This window comes from Musca domestica, unplaced genomic scaffold (assembly GCF_030504385.1).
Source record: "Musca domestica strain aabys unplaced genomic scaffold, Musca_domestica.polishedcontigs.V.1.1 57, whole genome shotgun sequence".
NCBI lineage: Eukaryota > Metazoa > Arthropoda > Insecta > Diptera > Muscidae > Musca > Musca domestica.
Genome location: NW_026712358.1, coordinates 3773170 through 3798299, shown reverse-complemented (window position 1 = coordinate 3798299; position 25130 = coordinate 3773170). Strand labels below are relative to the sequence as shown.

The 25130-nt window shown below is 35.7% G+C and overlaps 1 protein-coding gene across 2 annotated transcripts in view; it reads right to left on the bottom strand.

Annotated features, from left to right (window-relative positions):
• LOC131805510 (transcription factor hamlet-like) overlaps nt 1-25130 on the bottom strand; it is a 74678-nt gene that overhangs the window by 15448 nt on the left and 34100 nt on the right. The window contains exons 1-4 of one of the 2 annotated variants that reach the window (XM_059128725.1): nt 21222-22995; nt 14621-15093; nt 8433-8570; nt 8202-8364 (exon numbers count right to left, since the gene is read on the bottom strand). In XM_059128725.1, coding sequence (XP_058984708.1) covers nt 8202-8364; nt 8433-8570; nt 14621-15093; nt 21222-21249 — 802 coding nt within the window. In that variant the 5' untranslated portion in view covers nt 21250-22995. Of the gene's footprint in view, nt 1-8201; nt 8365-8432; nt 8571-14620; nt 15094-21221; nt 22996-25130 lie in introns of those variants that run through there. The other variant, XM_059128724.1, reaches the window with a different exon arrangement.

Here is a 25130-nt window from a genome sequence, read left to right as displayed (position 1 = left end):
CCTTGTGTCATATGGTGTCCGGGGTGACTGGCAGTCTGACTTAGAGGAAGGGTGGTAGTGCTTGGGGTATGGGATTGTTTTTCTTCTGCTTCGTCTTTCTTTGTTGGCTTTGCATTCATTCTAACTATGTGTTAAGAGGGCCTGCAACTTACCCACCACCTCAGAGGAGGGTTACAAGTTCACAGGAAGAGCTAAACCTTGCTCAAAGGATAAGGCAAGGACTATTTTTAAAAAATGGGTTATTAACATTTGCGCCATCTAATTTCGAAAGTGAAACATTGAATCACCTGTGTTAGATTCCCACGCAGAAATGGAAATATGCATTTTTTGAAAATGTCATCAGGCGAAAGGATATCTGACACTGAAAATTTTCAAGAAAAAAAAATTATGAAGTTATGGAAATCAACTTTTTATAAAATTGTTGAAGTTTTTGAAGTATTTTTTTCGCACGATCTGGCGCCCAATTGATTGGTCCCGAACTTGAAGTGAAATGTTCATCGAACTCGCCCCTCAACAAGATCGTCATTACTTATGTTGCTTGTCAACGTCTTAAAAAGCCACATGTGAGCAGGTCAAGCTCTTGCGAAGATGGACTATATCGGACCATATATCGTATGGCCCCTATGTAACAGTATCTTCCAATATTCGGTATTTTGAAGATTGTAGCCAAATTTTATAATGGAATTGTCTTAAAATACACGCAAGGACTTCCTTCTATGTACTTTACTCCCTGGAATAGAGTTGTCTATATAGGTTCACGATGTCGCATACCCCCATAAGGATGAGCTGAAAAAACTGTGAAACAAAACTCGAAGACAGAGTTGCCAAGTTGTTATAACAATTTTAGTAAAATTTTTTTAACTCGCTATTTCCCAAAATGCGGGGCTATATTTTCCCAAAATGAAAAAATTTAATTAATTGTCACCCCTTTATCAAGGTCGTCCTGATTGACATATCTGTCTGTGTCTCTGTCGTTTTTTTTTCTCCACCCAATAAATGATAAATGAATTTTCCAACATCCATCTAAAGAAACGCTTAAAAAGTCAACAATTGATGATGCTCTTGGCATTAGTGTCTCGATAATGATGTCCACCACATTTGATCTTCATTTTGTGATTCCCAAATTGCATTAGTCCACCAAGTGCATGAAAATAAACCCCTTTTTTGGCTGGAGGTGCGCTATCGCGCGCTCTCCTCTCTAACTCGATGCCTGACATGTGCCGCACCGCCACACATATTGTTTTGTCATCAATTGCAAAAACAGTAGTCGTTTGGTTTGACTTTTCTACGGCGCTGCTAAAGATTTAAGAATGATTGATGATGATCTGCATCATCATCATCGGAGCTAGTGTCGCTTGCTTGGCTTTTTTTTTTTGCCTGATTTGATTTGTGCGCGCTACCACAACAACTGCCGGCTAATGTCTAATAATGTAAGGCAATAGAAAATTATAGGTTTGGTCCAGAGGCCTTCTTTTTTGTTCGGTTTTTTGTTTATATGGATGAATGAATGATAATAGTTTAAGCCTTTACTTTTTCTTGTTGTTTTTGTTAGTTCGAGCAAGAACAACAATAACCATCAAAATTGGAAAGAGAGAGAGAGAGAGAGAGAGAGAGAGAGGGAGAAAAAAAGTTAATTTAGTTGTTATGGTGTCAACGTGCGATAAAAAATGATGATGATGGCCTGCTGCACTAACTAGCCGGAATGATGATGGCGATAATGGTATTGGTGCCTCTGGTGTTGCCGCCACTCTTTTTTTCCGTCGTTTACGGATGATATTGATGATGGTTTAATTAATGGTTATTTTATGTGAAATATGGGACACATACGATGTTGTAACCCTTGTCTGTTTGTTGATGTTCTTTTTTTGCCATTGAGTTTTCCATCATTAGCAGGCGAATGGAAAATGGAAGAGATGTCAAATCAAAGCAAACGGAAGAAAAAAATGACAACGAAAGACTGATTTTTTTGTAGTATTGGATAGACACCTAAATAGGGTTCAGGCATGTATTACGTAAATATTAGAAGAAAAAATTACCATTATTTTTATACCCTCCACCATACTATGGAGGGTATATTAACTTTGTCATTCCGTTTGTAACTCCTAGCAATACTCATGTCAGACCCAACAAAGTTTGTTTTAATCACGCTATTTTTCGAACGAATTGAGATAGAAGGCTAAAATTTTGCACACATGTTTATTTTGCGAGTGGGCAGGCTAAGTTCGTAAATGGTACATGTAGGTCCACGTTTTCATATAGCCCCATATAACAGTACCGTCCGATATTCGGTATTGTGATGATTTTAGGAATTGGAATTGTTTCCGATTTGTTATTTGAAGTTCGAAATGGATACTACAGCCTAAGACAGAAAATTGTCTGTGCAGGACCACGTCTTCGTGTAGCCCCCATATAACGGTACCTCCCTATATTCGGTATTTTGATGGTTTTAGCGACATTTTTCAGCAGAATTGTTTCAAATTACGTATTTAGAGTTCGTAATGGGAACTACAGTCTGTGACAGAAAATTGTTTATGCATACCTAGGTTTTCGTATAGGCCCCATATTTCAGTACCTCCCTATATTCGGTATTTTGACGATTTTAGGTAAAATACTCACTGAAATTGTTTGAGTTTTTGTAATTGAAGTTGGTAATGGATGCTACAGCCTGTGACAAAAAATTGTGTATGCAGGACCAGGTCTTCGTATAGCTCCGACAAAACGGTACCTCCCCATACATTATTCACCGTTTATTTCAAGGTTAGAATTTGAATATGGTAATGGCTTATGACAAACAATACCTATGTAGGTCCACTTCGTATAGACCGCAATATAACGGCTATATTCGGTATTGTTAAGATTTTCACAGAGTTTTTAACGGATTTTATGAAAAATTCCAAATTCGTTCCAAATGGTAGAGGGTATTCAAAGTTCGGCCCGGCCGAACTTAATGCTTTTTAATTTGTTATATATTAACTTATGTTGTAGAATCAGTCTCTAACGATATTGCTATTGAAATTTAATGCTAAAAACCAACTGCAAGTTAAAATATCAGAAATACTAATTTTGATGATGTATTTATTCTCCGAAGAATAGTTGCCTTATTTGAATTCGAATTCCCCCAAACCGTATGTTTCGTCACTGCATAACCCTCGGGTTTTTCTGAACTAGATTTCAACAAATAACGATTCAATATTCAATACTACAAACTTGCATTTATAACAAATGGATCATGAAAACAATTTTCCAATTGGTTTTTCATGGCAATACGGAAAATCATTTTTACATTGGATCGAAAAAGAAATCCCAAAGACACTTCTCTTTGCTTGGCGAATATTGCATAAATTACTCTAATTTTCCAATGATATATTAAATAAGCCAAGCACAAAATGAAAAAAAAATCGCCAAGCTTTGAAAACAATGCCACAGAGAAGCTGATCAGACAGATCGACTCGTCTAGATAAAGATCATCACCAGAGCAACATCATCAACGCCAGCAGCAACAGCAACAATAGCTACCATGGACGAGAGACGGACATTGAGGTAGACAGACTAACAAAGTGCCGGAGGATAAACCAAAAAACAAACGAAACGATATAAAGCAAAAACAAACAGTAAAAATACATTACGCAAACAAGATTAAAATGAAGATAGTGAGGCACACGTACCCCATACAACACAGCAGCAGCAGTGGTAGATAGTGGTGTTGGTGTTGTTGTTGCTGCTGCAACCATAGAGTATTTATGTTTTGATCTTGACGCCACACAATCATAAATGTGGGAAACAACACAGCTGGACACCCGGCCAACAACAAAACAAGTAAACGACATTAGCTTTGCAGCGGCGCAAAATCCCATCTCACACAGACGACAATAACAAATTTCCAAAGGAAAAACCACCGCACAGAAGCAATAGCAACAACAACAACAGCTACAACAAAAGTAATGTCACCTCCACCAAAAACTAAAACAATTAGTAAAAATTATTTGATGTTTAAACTAAACTAAAAAAGTGTACAAATCAAGGAACTAGAATGCTGCCTACGGACTGAGAGACCAGCAGACCAGACAGACAAAGATTTGGATAACTTGGCTACCAAGAAAAGGGAGATGTAATAATAAAGATAAATGCGTGACTTGGTGTAAGGCACGCGTTGAAAATATCACAGTCTCGAGTAATAATCACGCCATCAAATGTAGCAACATCAAACTGTAATTGCAGTTTGGGAATAACCCAGTGAACGATTTGGTATGAGTTTAATGAAATGAATGGGAATCGTGAGGGAGATGAATAAGGAATTATAACAAATATGTAGTAAAGGAATGAATAAAATAAGTATCTGGCAAGGAGGTCTTTTTTGAGAAATTGTATATAATATCAGTTATCTAGAAAGAGGGTCTATTTTTCGAGAAATCGTCTAGTAATAAATAACAAATCGGATTGGAGCATATTTCAAGCCCCGGACTTCAGTGCGCCCAAGTATAAGACCCAGGCACGAACCCAGAAATCGAAAATGGTGATGGTGTGGGCCGCCATAACAGCCGATGGTCTCTCTCTCTCTCTCTTCGCTCATATAGCATCCGATTAAATGCCAAATATTATCGCGAAAATATTTTGGAGGGTGTATAAAAGCCTTGGGCACGCAAACATTTTAGCCGCAGACCTTGGACATTCCAACAGGAATCAGCACGATCGCACCCAAGAATGGCGCCACCCAAGAATGGTTCCTCTCTTCATTTCCAGCGCACAATGGCCACCAAAATCTCCGGATATCAATCCATTGGACTATTGTATCTGGAGTATTTTGGAATGCAAGGTTGGAACTAAAAAATACCAACGTGTCGATCACCTCAAGCAAGCGGCTCGCCGGGAATGGTCCAAAATACCGCAGAGCAACATTCGGGCAGCGTGTGACGGTTTCATTGGCCGTTTGAAGGCCATAATTCGTACCAAAGGTGACCAATTCGAACAAATCTAAACTCATTCTAAAATTTGATGCTATTTCCGAAATTTTCTGCTTTCATGTAATAAAATTTGAAAAAAAAAATGTAAAAATTATTGCGTTTGTCTTCGTTGAAGTCATCCTGTAATTTCCCATCCTTTTCATGAATTTAGCTCACCTCTGATGAAGTATTCATTGCTTGCCATTCAACAAATATTTCAGATAATTTTTTTTTGGATGGAGAAATTTGCTCTAGGGGAGGTGAACCCAAACTTATACATTAGTATTGTGTCAATTCTTGGTATTTATGTTACCTTCGACTAACTTTTACTCGCCTTTGGAGAGGAAATTTATTGCATTTCCTTTAATTCGCTGGCTCACCAATAAACCCAGATTTAAAAAAATTTTTTTTTGATGCGACCTAAAAATTGTTTTCTGGGATGCCTTCAATTTAAGAACATTCGCTGTTGTTGTTGGTTTTTATTTCATAAGGGCTTATTAATGGTTAATATGTTGGCGTTGCAATGACAATGTTTGTTGATTACACAATTATTAAACGGAAATGATGCTGAAATGGACATAAAAACCACCACCGCCACCACTCACCTCCATCTAATGATGACGAAATTGTGCAAGGGATCGTTGATATTAAAAACTCGTGTTAGACCACGTTTAGGTTGCAATCAGATGAAAATATGACATGAAATTGATATGTACAATGTTTGTCAAACAGATTATAAGGGTTTATAGACGAATGACTGGCTGCCAGGTTGGCTGCTGCCTAATGTCCTTTCCCAAAACAATAAAGTGTGAACAAGGACATCACACCACCAATGTATGATGGTGGGTTAGGTTTGAAGGGTGCCATAAGCCAGGATTTTTATTAATTGCCCAACAAATGGTCACAGACGCGCATGCGTACATGTGTTTGGCACTGGCATCAATCTCAACCCCCCTTAAACCACAATGAGATACAGTAGCAAACCCTGGCAGGCTGCACACAAACACACACATGTTTTCATTTGTTATTAAAAATTTGTTAAATTGAATGTCATTTCGGCCAAAGGAAATGCTCGGCATTAACATCAAATCAACACATCATCATCATAAGCATCGTCATGAACATCAACATTTTTATGATGCAACAACACGCCACACCAAAAAATACAACAACAATGGCTACACATAAAGTGCACACTTTAATCCTAATCCTCCCGTATAAAAGGCAACATTTTCATGGACCGGCGGATGAATGACGTGGTTATGGAACCCCCTCACATGGCAGTGCAGTTTATTAACGAATTGTGATCTTCAGATGGCAATCGTAATCATAATCATGATATCAATGGTTAAATGTATATTTCATGTTTGTTTCCTTCTCTGTTGTTTGGGACAATGATTACTTCAAAGGATAATACCCAGTTTAGAAGAGAAACACTAATGAAATTTTTGACTCGTGTCTAATTTTAAAAATGTGGGCTTTTAAATTTGTTTGTTTTTTTACAAACTGTCAAGGGGATTTAAAAAATACTTATTTTAGAGGATACCTGAAAAACAATACATTTGGCATGCGCAGAGAAAAATTTACTTGCGCATAAGCCTTTTCCACAGACGAGAAACAAGAGAAAGCTTTTAGAAATCTCCCAAAGAATTGGGCTTTGAGAAATGGCTTTATTAATCTTCATTCCCTCCACCTCCTTTGGACTACACAATTAAAAAACATTTTTGAAAAACTTGTAACCGATTTTTGCTAATATTTTCCCAACGCCAGAAATTCCATGAAAAAAAAAAAAAAAACAAAATCCTTCTACACCTGGCCAATTCCTTCACATAAACTAACTCATTGACGCACACAAATGACTTTTTAACATAATTTTGTAACGTATTTCTCCCACCACCTACCTACCTACCAGTCGGTAGTCAGTTAGTAAATAAGTGGTAGGTTTTATTTTCTTGCGCCTGCCTCATGGAAGTCATGCTTAGGTGCGCACATATCACCCACTTAAAGGACATTTGTAGAGAAATACTTAACATAAGGTTAACAGAAGACATATGGTGACCAGAAAACCTTTGGCAGTGGGTTGTTCGCATTTAGAGTTGGTGGGAAAAAAGGATATTTTCCAGAAGTTGTTGGCAAACAATCAAAATTATTTTAAAGTTGTGGGAAACATTGTGAGAAAATTGTATTATCGAAACGATGGGGTGGTGGAAGGCAACAAATGTCGTCACTTTGCTAAATAATATTGAAGGTTGTAAATGCTTGAATTCTTCCTTTAAATACCATTATATAAAAGGAAATTTTAATTTAATTTTGAATTTATTTATGCAATCTATTTCTCTAATAGAAAACTAAGTTGAAAAATTATAACAAATCATTTTTGGATAAATGCACTTTTAAATTTAATTTAATTTAATTGATTTACTCTTTGAAACATCAGTTCTGAAGCCCCTGTCTTATAATCATATACGGAAAAATAATTAAAAAATGTACAAAGCAATATAATGGGTAAGACCCCAAGGTGAAATATTGAACTTTCTAATTTAACTGGAAATGCGGGTTGGTACAAATTTGAATAATTTGTCATAACTTTATGAATTTTTATTTTCGACATGAATTATATTTATTGGTGTAGCGTTAAGTTTATTATTAATTATTGTCGTTAAATCCCTTTTTTGGATTCTTAAACTGATTCTTAAACTAAGCTTTGTCTCCTTTGCAAGAAATCTGCCTACTCATTTTCACTTGCATCAACACATTCAAACGATGAGCATCAACTCTTGTCCTATTCTCTACCTCTTCTATATTTTTTATTTTATAAATAAGCAGATAAGTATGCTTTATAACGTTTTTTGAATCTCCTTTCCTTTATTTTTTTGCTTTATCACCATCAACGCAATATTATTTCCCTTTGGTTGAGAAATAATATTGCCAAACGTTCGTCATTCATATACATACAGCCCACCTTAAGGCTGGGTTTCCACTTGTTCGGTATTTTCCTTATTTTTAATTGGAATCTCCCTAACCATGGAAAATATTGATCCCGATAAAAAGATGCATTAAAAATAAGATCTTTAGATAATAATCATGGGACGAAATATTACTTTAAATTTATAATATGGTATTGTTTTTTTACATTAAAAAAATTACCAAAAAGCTAAAGAATTCTTTCTTTGAATTCTTTAAAATTCAATTCTATGCTAACTTATATGTTTTTTTTTTTTTCATAATTTTAATTAAAAATGTAATTTTTTTTTAACTTACCATTATCTCTTTCATTGCGATCCTCGCTGCTGTGAATTGACGAACCGGTATGTGCCTCTCCGTTCATTAAGGAATCATTATGATCCTGATATGGTGATGTGGGTCGACCATCAACTATCATTTCTTCACCAGCTGCAATATCACGATTTGTTTCGTACCATAACTAAAAATAGGTAACATTATTTAAATATAGTTTTAAAATAATTTTTTTTTACAAAAATTGCATCTTACATATCCTGCTATACAAAATGTTGTTAGATTAGCCTCTTTATCACTGTCCACAGAGGTGGCGGTGCGAATTTTCTTCAATAAATTCTTAACTTCGGGCGAGGGTTGCAGTAGATTACGTATGTGGGGCATATTTAAGAGCTGTAAGTTAAAATGAAATAAAAAGAAAAAACTCGTTAATATTTTTCGGAAAAAAAATAAATGAAAACCTCTATGCATAGGAGGGTGCTGTTAATTTGTTTTTACTGAACAGCGCCATCTATAGGTGTGTAGTAGTAATTGGCGATTTCTTCAGTGTTAAATATAAATATGGATTGTGTCTTGACTTAACATGGCTATGTTAATTGAAAAATACTATTAATATGAAATGTTAAAGGGAAGGTATAAAAAGACATTTCAGAAAATGTAGACACAACAGGGTAAATTTAAATATTTTATTAATTAATATTTTGACTTGTTCTATTCCAGGATACGTAATCATTCTATCGTTTTTACTTATCAGAAATTAAAAAAATTTATAATTTTTGTAATGACAGACATAGTAATTTGGACATCCAGTTTAAAAAAAATGATGAATAAATAGATGGATAGGTTGGTAGTTAGCTATAAAAATAGTTAAGTACACATATAGATATATAGCTAAATGAATAAATAAATAAATCTAGGGTCAAATCTGCTCATTTTACAAAGAAGTTGCTAAATACATAGCAGAGCCCTTTCCTATATATTTATTTGTATTTTTTCAATATGTAGTCCTTGTCCTTCTTGTCTTTTCGTATTAAAAAAGTGAACCCTTTTCTCCCTTCCCAACTCTCCTTTCCTACATCATGCCCTGTGATAGAAAAAAAATAAATTTTTAAGGACATTTTACCCTCAAAATTTATTGCAGAAATTACTTGCACATGTTTCCGTGTACGGAAAACAAAACAAAAAAGCAGAAGTCTTATAACAACACAATTGAATTGATTTACGTTCAAAACCCCTTTTCTTTCTGCTTGCCAACAATAAAAATTTTCCAATAAATCCTTTACGTGTTGTCCTGCAGATTTCATGTCATGTTCGTCTTAGTTATTAGAAGTTTCTTTTTAACCATCCTAACGAAATTATAATTAATGAATTGTGGTCGAATGACAATCGAAGAACAAATTAAAGACAAGAAGCCGCCTAAGAAGCGTGTAACAACAACAAAACAATGGACAATATTTCTTAAGAAGACGATAGCCGGTAGCAACCAACAATGATGATTTGCGTGCAGCACAAACCCTAAAGAAGACGTCACACTGTCTGCCTAGGAAAACGAAAGAAGACAATTTGGACAAAGAGCTGCCTTAAGACGTACAGGCCACTAGCCAGCCGTAAGTGCGGTCTCAAGGGACTGTGGTTATGGTTAATGTGTTACAAAAAGGAGGAGATAGTAATTTTTTCCAAAGATAAATACTAAAGTGTGCGTGACCAGCGAGCCAGAGAGACTTATGACAAATGTTTGGGGTTGTGCCAAATGGATTTTACAGTTAGTTTTAGAAAATTATTATCAGTTCTTAAAAATTAGTTAGAAAAAATATTGATTTTGTTTTTGTTGTTGTGGCATCTCAGCAGGGCTTCAATGTCTTTGAACCACTGCTGGGTTTGTGTGTGTAATTCATAATAATCAGCCTCATCATCATCATCGTCCTGGTCGGAAACCCTTTATGGTCTACAACAGCATTTGAGTTTTAAATGCCAAACAATTGATGGCGATTATTCCGACTGTTGAGTAGCCAGATGAGGATGATGATGCTGCTGCTGATAAAGAAGTCTCGTCTCGTCTCGCCTGGCTTTAAATTAATTGGAGTGTAAGCATTCCATGCCCAATAACTTTTCAATGGGGGTGGTTAGGGCTAGCTTCTTGACTAAAGGTTTCAACTTTACAAAGTTCAGAACTTCAACATTCTCCAAATGTCTGTTCAAGCAATCATCATCCATCCCAAAGCAGACGTATGCTTATCCTTTTTCCCTTCTTTTTTTGCCCGGCATTTATTCACTCCTCTATTGTTGTTGGACTTCTAGCTTTAACGTTAAGTTGTTTCATGCGGCGTTTTTTTGTTAAACATGTGTACCCACTTGGCTGTTGTTTTACACCAACTTGTTGTTTTTTCTTTTTTGCATTTTCATTTTTCGATTCCGCCTGCTACTGTGGCGTGTTATGTGTGTGTGTGGCCCTTATTGGTTAACTCATTTGGAAAAACGTCGGTTATTTTAAACAACAACAATAATATTCTCTTGGAACTTTTGTGTTGTGTTGGCGTTTTTTGTATATCCCGCTGCTGCTGTTTGTAGTAGTTTGGATGAGTAGAACATTTTGTTTTGTTATTAAGTGGCTTCTGTGCCGCGTTCCAGCATCAGCAACACGCTCCAAAAATTATATTATTTTAATACGAGAACATATATGAAAACGCATCAGCATTATGTGACGATGATTCTTTGCGAGAGCAAAATAAACGCATGCAAATGTAAAGCTCCTTAACCATCCATCCATCCATCCTTCCTCCTCAAGTTTGTTTCACTGGCTTGCCGTGATTTTTGAAGAGGATTTTCAAGAGTTTTAAATTAAATGGTGACACACGTATAAGTTGGTGTGTGTGTGTGTGTGAGTATGTGCGTGTGTCTACATGGGCATAAGTTTAGCTTGCTCATTTACTCAAGTGAGAAAGGTTCTTAATCCCTTCCAACTTATTTCCCGATCCAGGGGGTGGGGAGTAAAGTTTTTTTTTTTTTGTTGGATTATAATTTATATAAAAATTACATAAATAGGGCTAAAAAAATCCTACAATGGTTCACGGAACCACTTTTCAAAACTTAAAATATACGAAAAGAAATTAAAAGAAGTTGATTTAAAATTACAGGTTGAAATGAAAAAACTGCAACCAACTTCAGACTGCTGTCATTTCGAAGCCACACGTCCGACAGCTGTTAAAAATATCCCAGCATTTTTTAAAGGATTTTGGTGAGAATTTTCCAGAAAAAAAAGTTATTCGTGCCACCCAAGAATGATGACAAAATGAGGTTCCTCGCTTCATTTCCAGCGCACAATTGGCACCAAAATCTCCGGATACCAATCCGTTGGACTATTATGTCTGCAGTATTTTGGAAAACAAGGTTGGCACTAAAAAAATACAAAAGTGTCGATTGCCTCAAGCAAGCTCATCACCGGGAGCAACATTTGGGCAGCGTGTGAAGGTTTCATTAGCCGTTTGAAGGGCACAATTCGTGCCAAACGTGGCCAATTCGAACAAATCAAAACTTATTCTACAATTTGATGCCTTTTCCGTTCATTCAATAAAATTAAAAAAAATTAAAAATTATGACTTTTGATTTTTGATACCTCAAATCTGCTTTCTATTCGAATTCGAATTGCCAAATTGCAGATATGCCTCTCGAAACTTGGAATAGAAGCCTTCAGATTATCGAATATGCTGTACTGATATTCGATAATCTAAAGGGGGTCTACGAATTAAGGGATCTACACTCTAAATTGCCTACAGGGTGGGATTGAATCCTCATTAGACTGGAATATGGAAAAAAATAAAAATAATACTTCAAGCCTGTAGGTACCGCTACGTGGAGGTCTAAGACAATTAGTATTGAATATTTTTGGTGTAAGAAATTGCAAATGCTTTTCTGTGGGAAATTAAAGGTTCAAATTTTTAAAATATCGATAAGCAGAAGGTGGTGAGGACTATACCTAAACATGGATCGATATGACCCATTTCCAATACACAATTTTCCTGACACAATGAATATTCTTCATTTCAATGCCCTGTTTCAAATAGTTTGGTAAACACACAGGCAAATATAGCCAAATCGACCAACAATTTAAAGCTGATCAAAAATTTATTCTATGAGATGTCCAGACGATTATATCGCTTCTGGTGTTAAAATAACACAACTCCTTGACTTCAGAAGAAGGTCACAATTTAAATATTTTCATCAGATTTGTTGAATACCTCTGATATAACATGCTTACTATCAATTGCGTTTAATATTGAAATTTGTAACCAAATTGGGGTTTTTGACTAGGACGTGCGCAACAACATCCTTCGAAACCATATCGAATCGGTAAAAAAATTAAGGAACAAAATTTTGAAAGGGCTTGCTTCCTCCGTGCTTCCCCATCCCTGCGTACGTCCTTGATTCTGGCCAATTAAAATCTAATTCCTTGACACTACGTAGCGGAAGTATTTCACTTCCACACTCTCTAACATCATCTTATCAATTGGATGTCCCTTGATCTTTCTTTAATCCTTGCCAATATCAAATTTCTATATCTATAACAATATGTTTCTATTTTTTTATTTATTTTTATTATTATCCCTGCCCAGAGATAATATTTTGTATGTAAACCCTGTCTTAGGACATCTTAAGATCATGTAACACTTTCACAAAAAACAGAAACATGAAATTAGACGTCTCCAATTTCATGACAATACAAAAAAAAATGAGTTTTCACATGTTTTCTTCGGCTTTAAAAAAAAATGAAACAAAAAACGACAATCTATTTACTAGCATCTCGTTCTTTATCGAGGCAATGAAATATGACATTTTAGACAACAACAACAACAATATTCGAAAACAGAAACAATATTTGTCAAGACAATAATGCCAAGGACATGGCCAATTGATATGACAACACAGCCAAGAAGAGATCAGTTTAATCCCATCTGAATGGAGGATTAGTAGCTGCAAATTTGTGCCTTCCTTCTGGTGCTTCCTGTTCCATTTATCTCCTGACAAATCCAGTTTTGTCTGGCAATGACAATGGGCAAACGGAGGCATTTGAATTATGAAAATTGGGTTGTCAGCCAGTTTAGCACATTTTTATGTTCGAAATCATTGTTGTTTGTTGCAGATTTAAATAAAACCATAACACATAAATTGCACCTTTTTTCGCTTTGGTGGTCGTTGACACAACAAAAACAACAGGCAGGGAAAGCAAGGATGAGCCCAGGCTATGCAAAAAAAATATGAAAAATAATATTTACATTACATTTGCCCCTTTACAAATTGTTGTGGTGCGATGTGCAAAATTTTTTCAATTTTTCAAAAAAATATTTATTTAGTGGATGTTCACACTTGGTGGGTTACAGGAACCCAACAATAACAAGAAGGACCTCTAGTCCATGTTCACATTTCGATTTCGAGTGTCTCACAAAAAACAAGGGCAATCAAACAGAGAATAAACATGAAAGGCATTCCTCTCAGCATTACCTGGCCTATCTTCAATTGGATTGTCTGTCTGTCTGTCTGTCAATCGATTGCCAGGCTCGCTCGCCCAGAAGATACAGATGATGTTTTTCGGTTTTATTGTTATTGTTGTAACACAAAATAAAGCTGTTCATCTGGTGTGAAAAGGAGAGCGAGTGTGACAAGCCCCTAATTGGAATTATCTTGCGTTTGAATTTAAGCCTCATTTAGGGACACTTTGTGGATTTGCCTGCTTGCTGTTTCCTCTGTGCAGAAATTAGCTCTGGTTTGAGGCAATGTGTGTGTGTGGAGGATTTTTTACTTATCAATAACGTCCTTGAAGTTATTGTTGTTGATATTGTCTGTCCGTTGGGAGGAGATTATCCTTTAACGGTTGGCAATTGTGCGTTCCTTGCTGGCTGCTGCCTGGCGTTAATTTCCTTATTGATTTGTCAGTCAAATTGAAGAGTATCACTCTCACTTCCCTCAACGGTCACTCAAGCATTTCCCAAACGTGACAATGGCAGTCATTGGTGGTGGTGGTGGTGGCGTCTTTTTTTAATTAAATATTTTCCCAATCACTTAAATTTTACCCAAAAATTGCCAACATTTTTCCCTGATCGATTTTTTGCCTTTTTCGAAAATTCAAAATTCATTTGCTTGCCAGGGATTTGTTGGGTTATGCTGTAACAGGATTAAATTACAAACACACACAGGATGTGTCAAAGACACTAACACTAATGCACATATGTTGGAAATGTGATCTGCTTTAGTTTGGCAAAAATAGAAATACAATTTGCGCAAATTTTTACTTATTTTTGTGCCAAAAAATCGGAAATATTTATGTAAACAGATGTGAAAGGATTAACGTACGTTACGAATGCCGATGATGATGATGATGTCCTTTGTCTTTGACTTATATCCCATATTTATTTCCTATTTTCTCATAAATGTCACTCTTTCATACTTACATCCCAGGCATTTGTTTTGTCCGTTGGTTCGCTCATGGCAAACGGTCCAAATCGGGTGCCACGTCGCAGATGTTGTTTGGCAAAGACACCATTTTCACGTGGCGTTAAATCACAGACGGGTTCCTGGAGACGGGTCATGCCCAGGAGTAGGTTTTCGGCTTGCAGTTTACTGCTAAGTAACTGCTCCATTTGGGCGGGTGTGGTATGATGCAGGCCAGAATTGTTTAGAAATCCTCCGGGACTGGTGGTTAGTGGAGAATTTGCATCCGGCAAGCCGGTATTTCTTGGCGGTGATTCACTGCCTCGATAGCCGTTCAGTGGTGACTGTTGATGGTGTTGCTGCGAGTGATGATGATAACTACTCAGATCTGTACTATGGGCGCTCAACGCCAACGGATGGGCCGAATTGGGAGAGATCAAATTGTGAGGAAACTGTTTGAATGCACCCAAATCGTAATCGTCACTTGTGCTGCCTGAAAAGGAAATGAAGGAGGGGTAAATTAATCAGAAAATAGGATAAGAGTTTGGGGGGATTTCAAAGGAGAAAACTCTCAAGGACTCTGCGAGTGTTAAATAGTAGCGTTTTTAAAAAAAGAACAATTATTTCCCTTTGCCCTTAAATGAGAAGTTATTGTGTTATTCCGACGTATTGATTTCGATTTTCTGACAGTATTTTATTAAAGTCAAAATGGGGACCTAACCATTTTATATAGATTTTTAAAGCTTTAATATTTGATTAGTTGATAGGTGTTGAAAATGGGATTCATCTGTCCATGTTGTAGTACAAAGGCCCAGGTAAAATTTCACCTAATTTCGATATTATAAATATTTTAGACAAAATATCCAACCGAAGGAGCTGCAGTTTGAAATTTATGGTCCTTAGGATATAAAATCCTTTTATGTAAGAAATATTCAATATTGGGCCAGTATCTGGCATAGTAACTGTAAATTGCGATACTTTTGGAAATAGGTACTTTGGACGTTTAGCTCACGTTTTCCAAATTGTTTGATAAAGGTCCAGATTTTGGAAAATGTTGTTCAATTAACATTATTCTCCAATTGTTATTTTTTTTAAGGTCCCTGTACACTTTTTCTGGTACAATTTGGATTTATGGATCCGCAACAGGACAACAAGATTTTTTTTTTCAAATCCTATTTTTTTGTTTTTTTCCAGCCCTATACCTAAACTGGAAGAAAACAAACAAAGCTACTAACAAATTCGGCAATCTTGACCCTACGAATATATGTTGAGAGATAAAATGCTCCATACATCTATCAATATAAAGCAGAACTCCGAAAAGCTCACTCGAATACGAGAAAAGAGTGAAAATAGCTCGAAGCTGAGCGGGGTCACACCCCTGGAATAAGAAAACAGAACGAGTAAAACACTATTTTTCGTTTTCCCTCGAATAATAATATTGGGGATAAAGGGCCCCATAACTCTATCAATATAAAGCAGAACTCCGAGAAATTCGTTCAAATTCGAGAAAAGAGTGAAACTCGCTCGAAGTTGAGCGGGATCACTCCTGGGAATCGAAAAAACAAAAAGAGCAAAATCCTATTTTTCGGCGTCCCTCGAATAAGGGCGAGTACGATTTGTTCCTATTAGAGTGGAAGTAAAATTCGTTCAAAAACGAGCCTATTCTACTCTCACCGAGCTCTCTTTTAGTTTTTGCCATAAGTTTGGTGTATTTCTATGTAAATATATTTTTTCGGCACATCCAACCCCCTCTTTTACAGTACAAAACAGCATCCATCGCGTTTTAAAAAAACCACAATTTAGAAAACCAAATATTTTTTCACCCGAGTTCATTCTTAGAGCAAACTCTCACTGTATTTCTAATGAGTTGGCTCCCACTTTAACAGAAGTGACTCGGAAGCGCTCCAAAGCCAAAACAAAAGAGAGAAAAGTGAACTCCCGATAAAACTCCCACTCTTCGAGCACTGCCGCTCGCGAGCAATTTCCATCTCCAGGTGAAAACGAGCAAAACCCGGAAATTACCTAGAACCCTTTTTTATATGTCTCAAAAAACTATGGCAGATTGTCATGGAAGGATAAAGTTAAGGATAATGAAATGTCTTTGGAAAACAGTATTCATTTGATTTCACTGGAGGAATTACAATTTCAAAGCCGGCATAACTCTGAAAATTGAAATATTTCCAAACTGGAATTCAATATTCTCAAGTATGCTTATCAAGGGTTATTTTCCCAAAAAGGAAATATAGTCAAATCTCGTTAAACAGTATTTCTATAATATTTGATTTAAAATAAAATATCTTTTTTAAAATTTGAAAAAATTCCTTCCCAAAAGCCCACCTGCAAAGAAAGTTTGCCGTTATTTTTGAGTAAACTTTTTTTTACGTCACAACGCCAAAACAAATTGTATATTCAAATAAAATCTCAAAAACCCCTTTGATAATGTCTAGCCAAAACCCCCACAGATATGACATTAAAATAGAGCACTGTCTCAACTACTTTACTAATCGTCTTGTCATAAGATTACCAAATCCATTTTCTATTAATTTCACACGTATTTCGTTCGATACGTAAATACTTTTTTTTGGTTTCGAATTAAATGTCCCAATGTCCAAATAGATAATGATAAGACAGTTTAAATAAAATGTGTTTAAAAATACGTTCGTTTCTTGGGCAGATATCGAGTGAAGAGCTAAGCCAACACTCGTTGTTTTTATCGCCGGCGAATAATCTGACAATAGAGTTAATGGGGGGAAATTGGCATTATCGTAGGATGTCCATCAAATTATGGCTTGTTTCCAAAAAAAAAGTTTGTCTGGCTTGACAAGGTGTTTGGAAAAGGGGAGAGGAGGGGGGACAATGAAAGAATGTCAAAGATGTAGACGTTACTGGATTCACCCATAAACGCTGAAAATATCAGCAATGATTGACACTTTTAAAACGCTGACAGACAATGATGTCAAAAGAAGCTTTCATTTTGTTTTGTTGATAGCTACAGCTCTGGAATAGTACTCCATGAGATAAGCCGTCATGAGATAGGTAAAAAGCAAACAGCAAAACGGTGTTGTTGTTGTTCGATTCTCAAGTAAAATCATGACCTTGTGTGAGGTCCTTGTGTTTTTGATGCTAACTAGGCGCTAGGTACATATGTTTTCTTTGGTGTTTGAGTTGTTTGTGTTATTTTAAAGGATTCCATTGTTAACAGGACCATGATGAGGTTGCTGGAACGGTGATTGGGTAATATTTGTGTGTTATTCAGTGGTTTACCGCTTTTAGTTAAACACTTTGTCCTATTTATCTTTGTGGCCAAGTGTGAAAATTCTCAAATGTTGTTTATGGCCTTGTTAACAAGGTTGTTGGCAATTTATTTCCCTTTTTTCCAGTTGTTGCCCTAATTACATGAGATTTTCAAGATTAACACTTGTTTCTGGGATACCTATCTGAGGACCACTTGAGCGGGTAAATATTGATACAGGCTCTCATAGGAGATATGAAACAGAAAAACGAAACAGATAAGTGAATAATTAAATTTTACAATTCGAATGCAGCAAGTTGTGCTATGACCAATGACTAATAATAATTTTATTAATCACACCACACGCTCGGAAAACCTCAAAACCTAGATAAGAAAATGTGTATTTCCATTTAGGAATTTTAATATTTTCCTCGATTAGAAGGTTCTTCTATGACTCATTATTTCAAGAATGCGCAGAGTTATTGTGGCACGCCTTGGACCAGATGTTATTGATACGTGTATGTCGGTTGTGGTAAACATTTTCGAACTAAAATAGATCCTTTAACGTTTTGTGGTGTCGAGACTGTTACATAAGGTAAAGTATTAGTTTTTGCATTGTGGTTAATAGAAATTTGCGCCAACCTGAACAGAAATACATTTTGCATTAAAGGTATAGCAAATATCGATGATTGGTAGTTGTTGGTTACCTCATCCAATGAATCAGCGTCATAAGCGGATAATTTCTACAACGAAGACAATGAAAAAAGTCTGTATCAGAGACGAACTCAGAAATGCATTTTGAACCCAATTTCGGGGGTCTAACTAGCCAATGCAAAATTTACAAAAATGGTCAGAAAAATAATAATTTCGGAGGACAAATAACCTCCCTGCATACTTTTTCTGGCATGTATTAAAAAATGACGAATCCCGTCATCATCAGAAATTCTGCAAAAACAACCGTTTTTTGGTTTGCCTTTTAAAAAGGAATGAAAGAAAACACACGTAATGGAATCCAGTGTGAAAATGTCATCTAGTATCATAAAACCTCCTAAAATAGCTATTAAGAAAAATAGGTTCATCGGACACGGCTATTTCTTCATTATATGATTTTCTCCAAGATTTGATTTTAATTCTCTTCTTAAAAAAATTCAAATTCAATTCAATATTCAAATGTCTCCGAATAAAGTGGTATTTTTCCTAAATAAATTTGGTAAAAAAATCGGAAAAATATCAAGATTTTTCAAAAGATTCCATCCATCAGTATACAAATTAAGGCTACCAACAAAAAAATTGGCACCCCTGCAATACATGATGAGAGTTAATGAATATATTGATTTCAAGCCAAACGAAATAGTAGACAAGGATTTCTTTGCCGAAATTTCCGAATCTAATTCAGAATTCCCTCCGATTTCAACAAAGAAATTGTATGGATGTAGTCATCGAAATCGGAAAGCCTTTCTAAGTAATTTCCTAAAAATTTATTAGAGTTTGTAGACGAACTCTCACCGAATTCGGAAGAAAATTTTATTGAAAAACCGGAGAGATTCTTGGTGTGGTATATTTTTTGCAGAGATTTTTGCGAGTGTGTTCAGATATTCGCTGAGAAACGCAGGAAAATGTGAAGAAAATAAAAAATATAAAAAATCGGTCGAATTTCTGAAGAATTTTAAAAAAATCGACAAATTTTTTAAAGAATAGAGATCTTGGAAGAAATCCGAGCCCTCGGAAAAACGTGTGAGCTAGTTATTCAGTTATAAAATCTACTCCCAATACATAGACATCTTTTACATTTTCGGGATGGTCACAATTTATTGGGAGATCTCTAAGTGTCATCGGTTTTGAAATCCATCCAAATCAAAACAAGAGTATTTTTACAGAAAACTATTGACCCCGAAGCCTACTAACAGTACGTTCTACTTCTTTAACATTACTTCTTTATTAATTCTTAGTAAGTTGAGCCATCATTTTCCCTTTCCTTATTTTAAAGGTCCTTATAAAATTTTTAAATTGTGCGAGCTCTAAATTGGATTTATGTATCCGTAACCGGACAGCAAAATGTTTTTGTTCAAAATATTGAAGTAATGCCATCCTAACTGTTACAAATTTGGAAAACAAGTGATTGTGTCCAATTTAAATTTTTACCAAGTCGAAGGGTATAAATAGCTCGACATCTGATTTTAGCTTCGTTTTACTTGTTAAGATCTACATCCTGGAAAATCATTCTTATATTATTTTCTTCACTTGTATGCCTCTATCTTTCCTAGTCAAGGTAAACACACAAAGGTAACCAATACCAAAACGGAATCTAGGATCGGAAACTCTTTTAAAATAATCGTTCGATAAATGTAGATTTTTTACTCCAATACGTTATTTTCCCAAACCCCTTTGAATTTATATTTTGTGTGTTCGTAAATGATTTAGTTCAAATCTGAGAGAAATCAAACAAATTTGTCATTCTGAAAAATAGTAGCATAATCTGTATGGGGCAAATTTAACCCAAAATACAGAATTAATAACTTCCTTTGTGGCCCTCAAATGGAAAAGTTTTTCGAGTCAAAATTATTGTAAATTAAAATTTGTCCACGAAAAATGTCTTGAAGTTTAATGATTTAATATTTTTCAGTGGGAATAGCTAAAAAAAGGTAATTTTTAGTCCAGGATAAAAGATAAGGGATTAACAACTCCAGATATCAATATAAATTAAATCGGTTCATAAAATGTGACAAAAATTAATTATTCTATTCGACATTTTTTCAAAATTCCTGATTTTTTCGCAAACGAATTAAATTTGGCCACGAATAATGTCACGAAGTTTAGTGATCTAATATTCCTCAGTTTTAATATAAAAAATTTAATTTCGACCCCCAGGACTCAAGATAAGGGATTTAAGGTCCCAGTTCTGTACCAATATAAAGTAAATCTGTTCATAAAATGTGCCAAAAATTATTATTCAATTCAACATTTTTTCAAATCCCTGATTTTTTCGCAAATGGGTAACTTTTGGGCGAAATGTTGCTAAATTCAAGTTTTAATCTGAGTAACCAAGTTATTTTGAATTGTACACAAAAGAAATCTGGAAGATATAAACGATTTCCTAGAGTTTTGCCCGGTTTTAAAGTCTAACGAAATTAAAGTTGATAATTTGTTGATGATGTTGATTTGACGAACTCGAACTCTTTTTAATTTTCTTTTTTTATTTTTTAAAATGGCAAAATTCAAATAATATTGTTTTCTTTTAAGTCGCTTTAAATAAAATAGATTTTTTATCATTCCGTTATATCGCCTTTGAAAAACTCCGACGGATATATTCCAAATGTCCATTAATTCAAAAAGTTCTTAATATCACAAAATCTCTATTTGATTTCCTTTGTTAAACTCTCAAAACATACCTGTGACAGCATATCTATCGAAAATCATTTTGCTGGTTTAATCCAATTTCGAAATTTATTTGAAAATGTTTAAAAGTTTTTTAGGTTCTTTTTTGTTTTAAAATTATTTGGCACAGAATTCCACACTTCTTCACCACACTCGTATTGATAATGTGAGATAATATTTGAGCAACCTTCTTTTTGGATAAAATTCCTTTTTCTTTAATTATTTTTTTCTATTAAATTCTCCTTGCACTTTCTTTTAGCATAGTATATCACAATTTATTTCTGTTATTCATTTTTTATTCATTTATTTCCGTTACACTGTTTTTTTTTTAATATTTTTTCAATTTTAAATATCAACAGACTCCTACGTCTTACGTCAAATTCACAAACGGAACTGAATGTGACTAGAGCACCGAGACAAACCACAGCGGAACGAAGGTTGGAAATATTTAAAAAAAAGTGAAAGAATCTCCGTAGATAGGAATAGACTCGGAAATTTCATTCATTCAAAAGTAGTTGCCGCACACCACACGAAGATATTCCGTTCTTTTTTTTGCGATGAGTTCTGATGAGACGAGAAGGAGGAATGCGCTCGCTCTCTTCGTTAAACGGCGATAATGAATGTGTCTCCTCGTCTGCAATTCGATTCGTTGTGAAAGTCAATGGTTGGTGGTTACATTGATGATGTCTCAATGCGGTGGCACAGGGCACAGCACTGCACAGATTCACGGATGCGTACAAGGCGCGCAACGGTTCTCGTTGTCGTCGGAAGTTGTTTGCTCGGGGTTTGTGTGCCTGCCTGCGTTCGAGTGTGTGTGTGAATGTGATGATGTCGCAACAGAGACTAAAATGAAGATGTATGGATGGATGTGCCAGGCTTTGTGTTGCGTTACGTCCGTTCTGCCGGGCTATGTCCTCTGTCTGCTGATATCTGTGTATCTGAAATGATGCTGCCGAGGATGATGACGATGAGGGCCAGGATGAGTCGAAATCTCTTGCCTTGAACAACAAACAAACAAACACAGCTAGAATTGAGTCATTTTCATGTGGCAGGAATGGTGGTGGGACTTTTAGGAGGATAAATGGTTGGTTGGTTGGTCGGTTGGATGTTATCAACAGACTCTGTGGAAGAGGATGTTGTGTCTCATCATTTGTTGAGGGGAGGGTAGTTTGTACACATACACACACAGATACACAATTCTAAATGGGATGTTTCACAACTATCTACATCTTTAGGTTACTCAAATGTACACACACACAGAGATACACTAACACGGGCACACACACATTCATCCTCCGCAGAGATACTCTCACAACATTTGAAGAACACACTCACAGTAGGGGTTGAAACAACAATCATCATTGTTTGTTGTTGGCTCTTGCTGTGTTGTTTGTGTGTTTCAAATGAACATTTATGCTCATTATTGTTCAACAAAAACAACAACCGATTCTTATTTGATAAAGGAATTTTGGCAAAGTGTGTCTGTGTATGTGTGTGTGTGTCTCTGGAGGATATCTGTTCATTTTATTGTCGTCAGCCAGCCAGCCAGCCTGGCAGCCAACCAACTGCGCAAAGAAAAAAGGACAATTGAGTCACAGTTGGTTGGTCTTATTGCACATTGTTGGTTTTGTATTATAGGACAGCGGGACGAGAGAGAGGGGAGTCGACGTTAAATAATACATTTTCAAAGTTCACACATAAAAGACCGTACGATTTGAGTTTATCCGTTTTGCCGTATTTAATATGTGATCTCTGTTTGGTTAAGTGGAAAGTTTTAAACTAACTGTCGCACAGACGATGTCATGCCACGAATTCTGCCACCGTCCATGGAATTTGTGCAGTTTATCGTTCGTTTAGACCAGCGTACGTTGGAATTGTATTTAAAAAAAGATACATAACTTTATTTCAATTTCCCCAACCTCAAAACCACCCATGCTAGCGGGCCCACTGAGCCCTCTCCGCCACCCTCTCGTACAATTCGAAATGAATAACCCCAACATCTGCCGTTACAGGTTGGTTGGTTGGCTTGTCGCATGTTTGTTTGTACTGACGTACGGAGGGTTTCCCTGTGTGCGCTGCTATGTAGGTTCGTACATTGATTTGTGCATAAAACCCCAGTCAGACATTGTCGACTTGGCGCATTTGGGAATTTTTTATTTTATATTTCGCTTTATTTTTATTTCATTTCAATATGCTTTTGCCTCCTCTCCCCTTCCGCTTCCCCACCACAAATACACACATTCACACAAATATATGTGGATATTATTTTTCATTTTGCTCTTAAATCTATGTCACATTTACGTTGCTAACGACAGCGACGAAGACCTCTTAGGTTTGCATGTTATCTGCAGGAGAATATACATAAGAATCGGAACACACATACATAACTACACACGTAAAGTAATGTCCCCATCACAGCCCCGTCCCACCCTCAAATTGAATTCTATGGTATTCCATAAAATCCATGTTCATGTCTTCAAGGCAAGGGAAGGCATCGAATGGAGCAGCCATACATACATTATACCCTCGAACAAACAAACACACACGCACACACTCTCCAAAACTTATGTGATCATCACCACCAACGTCGACGTCGTATTCCCCAGCATTTTTATCGCAAATGTGATTTTATTTTATTTCATTTCAGTTCTTCTTCTGTTTCATTTTAAGTTTGTTTTCTTCTTCTTCTGTTGCTGCTTCTTAAAACATTATTTGACTCACACTCTTCACTTCACAAGAACCAGACACTCACACACACTCACATCTCCACACTTAACACACACTCACACACCAGAAGCCAGCAGAGAGCCTTAGGTTAGGCAACATTTGTTCATTCAATTCTTATTGGAATTCTAGTCTTATTGAATGCTCTTCTTTCCACTCATCTCTCAGTGTGTGTGTGTGTGTGTTGCGAGCGCGTGTGTGTGTAGTGGTATTGACACAAAAAATGGCCGTCATTTAAGGACAACAAATACAATCTGTAAACTATATATGTATTATATACTATATGGAACAGCGATATGTTTGCATTTGTCTGTATATGTGCACATAATTGAATGCCATTCAATTTACCCTCCTCCTCCCATGGGTTGTACCCTCTGTCTCTAGGTGGTCTTTGAAGATTGCGTTTTGTTTCTGTCTATATCTGCAAAGTATCAACAAAACTTCTCCGAAGGCTTTCCTGTGGTTAGGGTAAAAACCAACATTAGCTGAGTTCATCTGTGTTGTGCTCAAAAAAAGTTTTGTATTATTTTGTAGTCGTTGTTCGGAACTTCTTATTCAATTCTATGTCAAATTTACATTTATATAAGTTAATCTTTTATATGATTAGAGAATTTTCCTGGGGTATAGATCATTTTTTTACTTAACTAAAACTTTTTGAACTCCTAGGCTTTTGCTAATATATCATACCCTTTTTTGATACCAGAAGACTTTCAAAATTCAATTGACATCCTGGTACAAAATTTGAAATATTTATTTTTACACATTCTAAAACCCAGATATTGTCTTTCGGACTCATAATTGAACATATTATCTCTTTATATTGTTATATATTGTAAGTTGTTGTATAGAGACCAAACAAAGGTATAAACGGCGTACTTCCTGTAGATTGTTTAAGGAATTAATTAAAATCCTCTATATTCTTCAATATTTATTTAACATCCTTCCAAATGTAATCCCAGGATGAGGTAAATCTGGTATGTTTTGTGAAGATGATATTTCCGATCCAGAATCAGATTTACGTACCCACAAAACACATCTCGAAATAAATTTCCGAACCAACAAAGAATTTCTGATGTTAAATGTGCAAAAACATTGGCTTACGATATATATCCTCAACATTTGACCAATATGCCTTTTTATAGATGTACTATTTTGATTGAACCTAAATATCCTTTCCCAGTACTAAATCTAATATTAAT